The sequence below is a fragment of the Polistes canadensis genome, unplaced genomic scaffold, assembly GCF_001313835.1.
Source record: "Polistes canadensis isolate GaletaPanama2010 unplaced genomic scaffold, ASM131383v1 scaffold_193, whole genome shotgun sequence".
NCBI classification, from domain to species: domain Eukaryota; kingdom Metazoa; phylum Arthropoda; class Insecta; order Hymenoptera; family Vespidae; genus Polistes; species Polistes canadensis.
Window position 1 is genome coordinate 166,420 of NW_014569740.1, and position 13,661 is coordinate 180,080.

At 32.3% G+C, this 13,661-nt stretch overlaps 1 protein-coding gene across 1 annotated transcript in view; it reads right to left on the reverse strand.

Annotated features, from left to right (window-relative positions):
• Nucleotides 1-2,413: 2,413 nt before the first annotated feature.
• LOC106789621 (homeobox protein 5-like) overlaps nt 2,414-13,661 on the reverse strand; it is a 43,244-nt gene continuing 31,996 nt past the window's right edge. Inside the window, exons 3-4 of the mRNA XM_014753999.1 lie at nt 3,340-3,829; nt 2,414-2,852 (exon numbers count right to left, since the gene is read on the reverse strand). Of these exons, the coding sequence (XP_014609485.1) occupies nt 2,568-2,852; nt 3,340-3,829 (775 nt within the window). The 3' untranslated portion in view covers nt 2,414-2,567. The remainder of the gene's footprint in view (nt 2,853-3,339; nt 3,830-13,661) is intronic.

Here is a 13,661-nt window from a genome sequence, read left to right on the forward strand (position 1 = left end):
TATCAGTTTCCTTTTTTTCTTTTTTCTTTTGTTTTTTCATTGCATGCACTTGAATAATAATTAATCAAGAATAATAATAACGATTAAAAAAAAAAGACAACATCCTATAAATATATATATACATATATTATTTAAAAAAATCCACGCCTGTGTGTGTGTGTGTGTGTATTTTACACCCCATATAATCTTACATTCTTTCTTACCCTGTTTCGTCCCGAGGATCCTTCAAGTTAAAAAAAAACAAAATAAAATAAAAACAAAAAAAAAACAACCAAACGATGATCCTTTTTCATTTCTCCATTATCTTTATCCTCCAATCACACATGTTTTATCTTTTTCATTCTTTCTTTCTTTCTTTCTTTCTTTCTTTCTTTTTACATACATACTTTTTTTTCTTTTACTGTCAAACTTTACAAACATAATATGTGTGTATATATATATTCGTCGTGTTAATTTAAATGGAATATTTTAATAAGACATTATTATTAGCACGAAAAGAGGAGGCATCATTATTATTATTTTTCTTTTTTTTTTTTTTCCTTGAGAAATTTATAAACGAAACAATAATAGATATTTTGTTTTAATTTCCTCTTCTTTCCTACAACTTTTCTGCTATCTCTTTCTCTTTCTCTCTCTCTCTCTCTCTCTCTATATATATATATATATATATTTTATTTTTTTTTTTCACGCTTACAATTTGCATGCATACAACATCCAAATGAGAGAGAGAGAGAGAGAAAGAGAAATACAGATAATTTTGTATCATACATACCAAGAAAAACCTCTCCTTTTATCCATCATGCACATATACATACATACATACATACATACATACATACATACATACCTACATACGTTATTTTCACTCATGTAAATATTTTACCTATGTACAGAAGGACCGTGAATTGCGAATAAATGACCAACTTATTTACTTACTTATTTACTTACTTACTTACTTGACTAATAATAATTAAACTTATAGATTGCGTGACGGTACGTGGTTTTTATAATTATCTTTTTTCTCTTTTTTCTCTTTTTATTATTTTTTTTCTTTTTATATATATATATATATATAGCGAATAAGACTGTGCGAATCTTGTTTGTTTGTTTTTCTAATAATACAAATATATCTGTATATATATATATATATATATGTGTGTTTTTTTTGTTCTGTTTTTCCTATTTGTGTTCTGCAGATTTTATTGGAGAACATAAAAAACAAGTGTTTCTGTGTATGTATGTGTGTGTGCTTTGAATAAGTGTTCAATATATCTACATATATACAGGAAGAGGTCAAGGATGGATAATTGATAAGATAGATAGACAAAGGACAAACAGACAGACAGACAGACAGACAGAAGCGTACATACGTGTAACGTGTAAGTAAAATAGTTTATGTAAGTTTAAACAAAAATATAAGTATGTGTTTACGTGTGTGTGTGTGTGTGTGTAATTCGAGAGTGATTTTAATATGCAATTATTCGTATACAACGGTTTTGCTAATTATTCAATTTATAACAGGATCTTTCTAAAAACAAATATATATTATATATATATATATATGTATTGTGAAAATGATATCAATGTTTTTTGGATAATATCACTTTTTCAATATAATTATAAATAATTCCTTTAAAAATTGATATAGAAAAATAAAATGATCTCTGGTTTGTCAAAATAAACGCTGTAAACGAACACTTACAACACACTTACAATTTATAGAGATTGTGCTATTATTCTTCTTATTATTTGTTGTTCACTTACAAATAGTACGCTACAAAGAGAGAGAGAGAGAGAGAGAAAAAGATATTACAAAATAAAAGAATTAATTTAATAGTCGCAAAAATAAAAAGAACCTGTTTGTTCTTTGAAGAGGAGTGCGTGTGAGTGTGTATGTAAAAGAATTATGGTAATAGTGGTGGTGGTTGTTGGTGGTGATTGGTGGTCCTTGCTACGGTGTGCAGAAAGATTTATATTATATTGAAAAAAACAAGGGATAAAGAAAAATGCTAATATGTCTTTTGCTATTTTATCCGGAAACGTACGCGGAAACCGAAACCCACCTCCAAGAAAAAGTGGGCCATTTATTTCGGATGACTCCATTATTATTATAAAACTGAGATAATCAAACCACATTTGAACAAATTCAAATGATATAAATTTGTCTCTATATTATTATTATTATTATTATTAATATGTTTGATCTAAATTTTCATTTATTTTCTCAGCTCGTGCTAAAAAAAAAAAATATAGGAGTCCTCACTTTTTCGGTTGGATAACGGGGTGGTGGTGGTGGGGTGTGCGAAGTGTTGGTGGTGGGGGAAATCGTGTGTCGCGCAAACCAATCGAATGGTTGAACGCATCGGATCATTATTATTATCATTATATTATTAATATTATTATTATTAATATTATTATTATTATTATTATTATTATTATGTGGCTGAGACACAAATCGACGACGAGATGAGAAGTTTAAGGGGAAAAACTAGTTGTTTTAATAATAATAGTTTAATCCTTTAAGTTTTTTCGGGATTCCTTTTACTCTGACCATTAGGAGCCCAAGGTCACAACGAATGATAATCGCCTAATACGAGTCCACTGTGGTAACCCGCGTGTGAAGTAGTCATCCCCATCGAACCCATTCCCTGATAGGCTCCCATTCCCATACCATTCATCGACATGGTATTCATGGTGTTGACTCCCTGCATCGTGTTCTGTAACATCGTCGAAGGTGCCATAGGGCTTAGGCCACCCATCGATGGTGCTATAGCACCCATCTGCATTGACGTGGCCGTGTGTGGAAGCGACTTCTGCAGATCCGCCGAGGTGGGCGTGCCTATCAAGTAATCCTACGAACATTTCAAAAACAAATCCAAAAAAAAAAAGATAATAATAATAATACGATGCCCGTTTTCTCGCGATTATAAATCACAATAAAACACTTATGCCAAAAACCTACCTCACACACACAGTTTCTCATTTAGTTTACCATTTCTTTTATTTTCTTTTCTTTTGTATAATAATTTAATAGAAATAATTGAATTGTCAAGTTTTAGATGATCAAATAGTAAACTTTTATTTAACCATGATTTTTTAAGCTAATACAAATATTATTAAAGAAAAGAAATTTTAAGTAAAAAGAGGAAGGTAGAAAAAAAGAAAAAAATTGTCAAGCAACATATATATACGTCTCTGAATCCCCATAAGTTAATTTATATGCGTCCAGAGGATTATTTAAAAGTTTAAACGAAAGAACAAAAATTTGAGAAATTTTTTGTTTTCTCTGTGTGTGCAGATATTGAAAACATAAAAAACAAAAACAAGATTATTAATTACCTGAGGGCTGTAATACTGCATATAATCAAGCTGACTCTTTTGTTGAGCACAACTTGGTGGTGGCGGTGGTAAAGTAGCCGTAGGATGAACCAGACCATGGGTACCATGTGCACCAACCTGAAGATGATGTTGCAACTGATGATGAAGGTTTCTTTTGTCGTCACCGCTTTCGCTGCTGGTGTCATGGTGTTGCATATGATGGGTAGGTGTATGAGGATGACTCAGACTAGTACCATGAGTCTGATGATAGGAGTGAGGACTTGAAACCGCAGCGGGTGGTGGTAATTGGTACATGCTAGAAGTTTGTTGGTGTTCAACCATTTGCTGTTGTTGCTGTTGCTGCTGTTGTTGTTGCTGTTGTTGAACAGCACAAGCTGATGGTTGTTGTTGTTGTTGTTGTTGAACGACGGATTGTCTTTTGGCTTCGTCACCTGATTCGCTACTGGAATCACCAAGCCCACCGCCATGAGTTTTGTCTTCCCTTTGACCACTGAAATCCAAAAAAGAAAACCATACAAACACGATATTTGATGAATACAATTGTACTGGTTACAACCACCCCCCTCATCAATGTGATTACAAGAATTATTTATTGGAAAAAAGAAGAACAAATAAAAAGGTACATAATAACAAATACATTGTGATGGTTAGTTTGGCGTATAATTTATAGGAATGAAATATTTTCATTATTATAAAGAAAAAGTCAAAGAGTAATTGCAAAAGTAAGTGTTATTCAAGTAGGATACCAAGATAGTAACGCGAAACGCAGAAACAACTCCATGATCAGCAATGAATCCGAGAACGGAGAGAGGGGATAAAGGGGGGAGAATGTAGAAGAAAGTATCGAAATAATATCGAATAAGATAATACCGTTGTCCGTGTGTAAAATACGAAGAAAAGGGTACTTGGAGAATCTCCTCCTTCACCTCCCCATACATATACATATATATATGTATGTGTACTTGTGAATTAAAGGGATAATACAGAATAAGAAAGACCAAGAGAGAAATAGAAGGAATGAAACAACGAAACTAACTGGGGAGGGGGCTTTGAATATAAAAGAAGAAGAGGATGAGAAAGAAAAAAAAACCCCCTCAGAAAAGAAGAAGAAAGAAAAAAAGGACAGAGAAGAGAGGTGCATCGGACACATCCTCGTAAACTCAATTTAGCAAGCTGGACCTCCTCGAAGTCTCGAAACACACGTGGGACCTGAAGTTTCCTGACTTTGTGTGCCTGGGTTTCTATCTCTCTCTCTCTCTCTTTTCTATACTTTTACATTCTTTTCTTCTCACACAACCAAGCAACCAACTAACCAACCAACCAACTTCCACGCATTCGTCCAGGTACACGAGCAATCGTTAAGCACTTGTTTTACAAGTCGTTTAGACATGCCCGTTACGATACGGCTCTGTCGCAAGTGCCTCGACACTTGTCTACGGGGTGTTTTCAAGAACCGGTCTGTCTCTCTCACTCACTCTCCCATTCTCTCTCTTGTTATCTCAGAATCAACCATAGATGCTACTGCCAATTGATAAGACAGGACAATCTTCTTCCTACTCACTCAAACCATTTTGTTTGATCTTTTTCTTGATTATCCTAACAAGAAAGGTGATGGGGTTAGGAGGAAGAAGTAGGAGGGGGTTGGTTGGAAGAAATACGTGACGATTATTGAAGAACTAAAGTGGAGGAGGAGGAGGAGGAGGAGGAGGAGGATGATGATTCGTTTTGGTTAGCGAATATGATCACCGGTCAGCCATTTATTTTTGTTCCCCCTTTTACCTCATAATAAGCGTCAAAACTCGACGCGTTTAAATTTTATTCTTAAAAGAGATGAGTAAAGTTAAAGAATATATAAACAAAATAACCTGAAGAGTTTAGAGAGAGAGGGACTGTGATGGGGTGGTTAAATTATAATCGTAATTTTCCTTCTACGATCACAAAGGGGAATAAGGTTTGATTTTTCTTCATACGAATTTATATTTATTACTATGAATGTTGTTGTTTGTAAGTATGAGAGAAAGAAAGATGATGTCACGAGATTAAGAAGAAGAAGAAGAAGGTGGAGGAGGAGGAGGAGGAGGAGGAGGATTCGAGACAAGTGGAAATGAAGTCATAAAAATGTATAAAATAGCTGAACTTTTTAAATTTATGGAAATATTTGTTTTCATTTGTTTAACCCCTTAACCTAAGATTTACGTTAGAAAATTTATATTTTATTTTATTTTATTTATATTTATTATATTATATAAATTCTTTTACAAATATTTATAATTTTAATTACGGTCTATATGCCCGTAATTGTAGGTTAAGGGGTTAATAATAATTTTTATTGAATTTATCACATACAAATAATTGAATAGTAAGTATAAATTAAATGTAAATATACTTATATACATATATATATATATATATATATATAWWCARATATWAKRACAATCTTTTATTATATCTGGCAAGTGGACAGAAAATTAGTAATACGAATGACTCTTATAAGAATGATTGACAAAACACTGTGCCAAAAAATGTATTAAACAACGTATATCATATCACGAGTTACTTATTTGATCCAGCCAAAAGTCATAAAAAGCACCATTTCTTTTACAATTATGATTCAATTTAAATGAAAGCGAATAAATAGAATGCGAATAAATAGAATACGAATGATTGATACGAAATGATTCATATATCATTCCCACCCCCCTCCCACCTTTTGAGAGGGGACAACACATGAGAAAAAAATGTTAACTTCTGAAATAAATTGCAGAAAAATTTCATGAGGAGCCCATCAAGTCTTATGTAAGTTAAAAATTCAGATTCTTGAATGTATCATCACCAATCACTTTAGAGTACGAATGATTGATATAAAATGATTCATTTATCATTCCCACCCCCACCCTTTTAAGGGGACAACACGTAAGAGAAGAATGTTAACTTCTTAGATAAATTGTAGAAAAATTTCATGTGGAAATCCCATCAAGAATTTTCTTACGTTAGTTTAAAATTCAGATTCTTGAATGTACAATCACCAACCACCACCAACTACAGCCACCCCGTTAGTGGTTGTTGTTGGAATGGAAAGATGTTACGATGCGATTTGTCGAAGATCCCACTACACCAGAAATAAACGAAAAAAAAAAAAAAAAGAAACAAAAAGAATAAAATTAACGACGTTGAAACACGTGGTAGTGGTGGTGGTGGTTGGTTTGTTTGTTTGTTGGTTTTTAGGGATGGTCCAGCAGGTCGAAGAAAGACGGGGGAGGGGGAAAGGATGCCAGCAACGATAAATCTGTTCGGCAGGTGAAAATCTTTCTCGTCGTACGGACCAACCTCCCCCTCCTCCTTCCACCCTCCTCCCTCCTCTTGGATAGGAGAACTACGAACGTTCAAGGAAAGAATTATTTCCAGGAGAATCTTGTGACCAAGGAGATGAGATCCAATATGTAAACAAGAAAGAAAGAAAGAAAGGAGATAGCAAAAGTTGTTTAATGGTGTTGGTGCTGGTTGTGTGATGGTGTTGGTGTTGGTAAAACTGATGATGGTGATTGGTATTAGTTCGTGGTGTTCTTGGTGGTGTCGTCTCGGATACGTCGCACGTTTCATGCCACCCGTTGTATACCAGAAAAAGAAAGGGGGGATGGGGGGAATGGTGGAAAGGGGAAAGGAGAGGGGAGGAGGAGGAAGACTATAACCCAACGGAGGAGGTGTCCCCAGGTATGCCTTATCCGTCCAAGGATCGCGCAGTAAATTTATCCGCATTGCACCAAGGATCCCAAACGGGAAAGAAACGAAACGAAACGAAAGGAAAGGAAAGGAAACGAAACGCTCTTTCGGGGCATTATTATTTTCATTAGGATTTGTGACTCATCGCGTGTAGGAGACATTTATTTCGTGCTCGTTCCATGAGACACCTACTACTACTACTACTACTACTACTACTACTACTATTATTATTAGTATCTCATCTTAAGAAAAATATAAAGTGAGAAGGAGAGAGAGAGAGAGGGAATGAATTGACATTGAATTTTTTATTCACCCTCCCCACTTTTTCCCTTGTTAATTATTTCCTTCCTTTTTTTTTTCTTTTTCTTTTGATTTTTATATATACTTGTTTTCTTGCTAAGAATATTGTAAATATAATAAATATTTGAATTTTTTTTTTTATTCACCCTCCTCCTCTTTCTTTTTTTTCTTTGTTAATTATTTCCTGTCTTTTTTCTTTTGATTTTTATACTTGTGTTCTTGTGTGCTTTTAAGAATATTATATTAGTAATTTTTATAAAATAGTTTTAACCCTACCACCACCACCATGACGTTCTGTAATTTGTATAAAATTATGCAGTTATAATAAAGTGTGTAGATTATTTGTTAATAAATAAAAAAGATAATATATTGTTCATTATTCGATTGGTTATGAATTTCATTCTATGTTAAGAATATATTGTATGTTTCTTTTTAAGGAATAGGTTTTAAGTATTAATAATCCCCATTGTGATATTGTTGAATTTCTTTTTGTTTTTTTTTTTATGGAATACTATAAAGTATTTTATATCAAATAATTAATCTCATTGATTTATTATATAAACATTTTTTTTAATCTAGATTATGCTTTTGTTTCTTATTTCGTTAATTAATATCTCCTACGTTTCATTTTTAGTATTATTATTATTATTATTATTCTCATAGATATTATTTACAAACGATTATGGCGAAGGAACTCGAAAGAGAATGATTTAAAATCCTTGATAGAGATTTTACGGCGCAGGAGAGAAGAGAAACGTAGAAAACTTACAACGCCGAACACAAGTTCACAATTTCTATGCAAACTCGTGGAAAGATAATGATCGAAAGGTGTGGTAGTTGTAGAAGTAGTAGTAGTAGTGGTATCTACATTTGCTTTTTATTAATCGTTAATTTTAATAAAATAATATTTTATAACAATAACAACAACACAACAACAACAACATTCCATATAACGAGATACGATAAATAAATCATTTTTCATTCGACAAAATTAAATCATTTGAGTACCACGAGCGCATATATGCGCTTACCAATTTTATCAAAATAATTTACACATTAACAGTAAAATTTGGATCATTTAAATACCATAAGCGCGTATATGAGTCCAACTGAACCAATCCGCTTGGAATAAGGACGCATATATGCGCTTACCAATTTTATCAAAATAATGTTCACATTATCACTCCTCAAAAATGATTAATCAATTTATTATTAACAATATTAATATTCGAATTAATCAAACGAATTGATTTGTTTCCTGATCGTAAAAGAAAAATGGCGGCGTCCCCCTCCCTTCCTTTCTTGTCAATCCGTCCAATCAGAAGTGTGATAATATACGATTGGCGAATTATTTATCACCCTACTTTTGGCGCGGTGAATTAAGAAAGAGAAATTGGATGGAAGATTTAACAACAAGGGTGGTGGAAGGAGGAACATTAAAAAGGGATCTTTTCACAATCTTTGACCCCCAAGGTCGTGTTCCTATCTATCTATCTATCTATCTATCTATCTCTTTTGCACTCCCTTTTGGAACGATATCATGCGAACAGGTTCGAATAAAGTGTAGGACAACGTTAACGGGCCGACAGAACCGATATAATCCGATTTTACGAGGAGGAATTTTCCTCTCCCTATCAACGAGGAAGGGTGGAAAATAAGTAAGAAAGAAAGAGACAAAAAATATATATGTATATAGTAAAAAAAAAAAAAAGAAGAAAAATAAAAAAGAAAATAAAAACTAGGGAGAGATGTTATCTCAAAAGTATTCCCCCCCTCTTCCTCCCCCATACTCTTTTTCTTTCTTGGTGTGTCGTCCCATGCGATATAAACTTAGACGCGAATTAGTGGGAATCGTGCGATCCGATTAGGATCTTTCTCCATTCCTCCCTTCCTACCCCATATAACAGGGAAAAGAAGAAGACTATAATAACGACACGGTCAGAAATTTATCCACAAATTAAATTACCAATTATACTAATCCCAACTATATTTATCGTGGATACATTCTGTGAGGGGGAGGGGTTCTTTTTTTATACAATAATATTTTCTATAGGTGTGTGTTTGTTATAATTTAACAATACTTTCATTTTGATTATTTTATCTATTGTTTTAATACAATAATATATTATGTATAAGATTATATTAATTTATTATTTGTAATATTTAAGTTAATTTGTTTTGTTTTTATGTTGGTTAACAATTGAGGCTTGAAAAAAATCAAATGAGCCCCCCCTATCTCCCTTACCATCACGACCAGGTGTCAGAAAAATTTGTATTTTCTTTCTGTTCATTTTTTTTTTAAATTGCAATTGAATTTATTATTATACAAATGAAGTTTTTGAAGTTATACTTCTGTTTGTCGCGTTTTGGAAAGTGAAGTTAGATGCGACCGAAAAATCGACACCCACGAAGTTGTCGAGATATTTACGATGCGCGGGAAAATTGAAGTTATTTTTGAGGTTATGTTCGTTTTGGTACGCTAAAGAAGTATAACTTTTTACGTAAGTACATAAGTACACACATCAGTTTTTTGTTGTTGTTACTGAGTGAGACTCAAATAAGATATTCAACATTTTACACTTAATTTTTATTTATAAACTTATTTTTAAATAAATAAAAAAAATAAAAAAACTTTGACAACGTTAATAAACCACTTACAATACAAATATGAAAAGAGAAAAAACAAATGAAAAAGAAACTAAATAAATAATGAATATTATAATTTATCAGGTACACATATACTTCCCCACTCACGTAGTCACAAAAATCAAAACATTAAATCGTTAAAGAAAAAAAAAAGAAAAAAAAACTTTGACAACGTTAATAAACCACCTACAATACAAATATGAGAAGAGAAAAAACAAATAAATAAATAATGAATATTATCATTTATTAAGTACACACATACTTCCTCCACTCACGTAGTCACAAAAATCAAAACATTAGATCATTAAAGAAAAAAAAAAAGTATTACGACCAGATAAGATTGAAGATAATTAGTCCTAGAAGTGAACAGATATTTTGACATTTTTGTCTAAAGACTATTACCCTACTACTACTACTACTACTACTATCATTAAAGTCAAGTAGATAGAAAGTTGTAGAATGGTAGCCAAGTTTTAAAACCTAAGGGAATGAAATGAGATAGAAAGAGAAAGAGAAAGAGAAAGAGAAAGAGAGTGTCAGTGAAATTGAGCGTGTCACATGTGTGTATGTACACGTGTCTATGTATATGTGTGTATGTGTGAAAGATCAGAGATTTCGACTTCTATTCTGGTCGAGATGCGATCCGATTGCGGTCCTTGCTGCGTTAGAAACGCGAGACAATATTATTAGACTGACTCTCGTTTGAGAACGAGAAAGAGAAGAAGATAGGAAGAAGAAGAAGAAGAAGAAGAAGAAGAAGAAGAAGAAGAAGAAGAAGAAGAAGAAGAAGAAGAAGAAGAAAAAGGGTACAGTGAGAAGAGTAAGAAAGGAAAATGGGTGTTCCCTCTTCTAGCTAGCACCGTAGGTTTAGTTGTCAGTGTTTGAATCGATGCTGCCAAAACGATTAATCCTAGGTGATAATTGACCAAAGGGGATGATAGGGGGATAGGGGGCAGAGGGGAAAGGTGAAGGAAAAATATCGAATCTTGTCTCAGTAAACTTTATACATATAAATTTCCTTTTGAAACCTGACACTGAATACATTCATTTGAAATCTTGGATTTATCGGAGAAGACACCCCTTTTATTATTGATTATTATTTAAAATAACAATATATATATATATATATATATATAAGAAAATAATTGTTTTAATTTATGATTTAAGGGAGAGGATGATTATATTATTATTTTGTAAAATTATTAATTTGTTTTCTTTTTTGTGGATCGATGGATATGAACCACAATAATACGTATTCCATTTTATTTCTTCTTCCCAAAAAATTATTCAATAATGAAAAAGGTTGTTTAGATTTGTAACAATTTTTTCAAAACTATTATAAGATCAATTTTTGCGAGTATTTAAAGGATTTAACAAAAAAAAAAGCACGGGAATGATTTTTACAGATTTTTTACAGATAAGTAAGGTGTTTTTTTTTGTAATTAATTTTATATGTGAGACACACGTCCCGTTGATTATTATTGAAAATAATATTTAAGAAATAAATGTTTAAATTATGATTTTTAAAAGCAGAACAGAATATTATTTATTCATTCATTATGAAATTAATTATTTGTTTATTTTATGATCGATAATATGAACAACAATAATACGTATTCCATTTTATTTCTCCTTCCCAAAAAATTATTCAATAATGAAAAAGGTTGTTTAGATTTGTAACAATTTTTTCAAAAATGTTATAAGATCAAAATTTTTGTGAGTATTTAAAGAATTGAACAAAAAAAAAGCACGGGAATGATTTTTACAGATTTTTTACAGATAAGTAAGGTGTTTTTTTTTGTAATTAATTTTATATGTGAGACACACAACATCATCAAACATTCAAACAAATGTTTTTAATTTATAATTTTTAAAAGCAGAACAGAATATTATTATTAATTCATTATGAAATTATTCATTTGTTTATTTTATGAGATCAATAATATAAACAACAATAATACACTTATTCCATTTTCTTTACCCTCCCCTCACCACCACCCTTCAAAAAAGATCCATTCAACAAAAGGTTGGCCCAGATTTGTCGCAACTTTGACAAACCCATAACAAGACAAACCTTTTAACTATTATTTAAAGGACTGTACAAAAAAAAAAAAAAAAAAAGAAACAAATGCACGGGGATGATTTTCACAGGTAAAAAAAAAAAAAGAAAAGAAACGTTCAAAATTGATGGTTCTCAGTATTGTTTGTCGATATTCGGTAGAAACACAGAACATTTTTTCTTCTCCTTTATTTTCTTCAGTATACTCACGAAAAAATTTGGATCACATAAGAAAGATAGAAAAGGATAGATAGAAAAATTTGCTCTTTCTCTTTTCAGTTTGCCTGCCTTCGCACGGCAGGTGAGCAGCCAGCCACTAACAGAAGCCAACATCAGCAGCCAGCAGCAGCAGCAGCAGCAAGCAACAGCAGCAGCAGCTGATTCCATAACCAGATAGGGAAGAATTTCTTTGGCCTAAGATAATGGGGAAAAAGAGGGGGGAAGGGGGGACAAGGGGGGAATAGTTTACCGTGTATACACATTTCGAGCTAACTTTTGTTTACAAACTCCACCGCGGAACGACGACTCATTTCTCGAACCTAGAACAACCCTCATCCCTGTCCCTGCCCCCCTCCTCCTCCTCTTCCTGGCCCCCCTATTTTTTTTTTTTTTTACCTGAACGAATATAATCATTTCACCCTGAAATACTTCATTCTGTTTGCTTGTGCACTTTTTGGGATATTTTTTCCACTCCCCCCTTTTCTTCTTTTTTTTCTCGCGAAATAAGAACTCCCCCCCCTATAAGAAGATATTGCTCCAATTTTATTTACTATGTACATTTTTTTTCTTTTCTTTTTTTGGATGAAGGAGGAGGGAGGGTTTTTCATACTTCGATAAATACATGGAACATAATTTATAATCATCACACCTGGGAGGTAAGAAGAATAAAAAAAGAAAAAAAAAAGAAAGGAATATGGGGAGTGAGTCGTTGTTGAAGGATACCGTGTAAGTAAACGATAGCTACCTGTGAATAATCCTGTTAAATCATATTATTTATCTTACCGAATCAGTGACTCCCGTCAACTTCTTTTTTGTTCTCTTTCCTCTAGCCCCCCTCCACCCTCCCAAGGACTCCTCGACCCCCCTTAATTTTGACAGAAATACCAAAAGAACTACTTTTTCATAACGTTAGATTATTTTTCTTGATCGAAAAACACACGTTGAGAGGTATCAAGAAAAGGAAAGAGAGAAGGGGGAAGGTTAAAACGCTTTTGGTGTTTTAGAATTCTTTAATCCGGATTAAGGTGAACCTGCCCACTCGGTAGTTCCTTTTTCCCAAGGATAGATATCTACTCTACTCTACTCTATACACAGCAAACTTTTTTGGTAAAATATCTTTAAACTATAAACTTTTTTACCTATTTTTTATCTATCGTATAATTTTTTGCTTTTATGTTATTTAGTTTTAACAAAAAAATCTAATTAACAATGTTACATATTATAATTTATATAATATACATATTATAAATAACATTACATTCTCTATTAATAATTTTTTAACTCAATTAATTGTAAATTACAATTATTTTTCTCTATTAACCGAACAAATCAAATGAAATTTATTATTACAAATATTGAACAACTAATAATAATAATA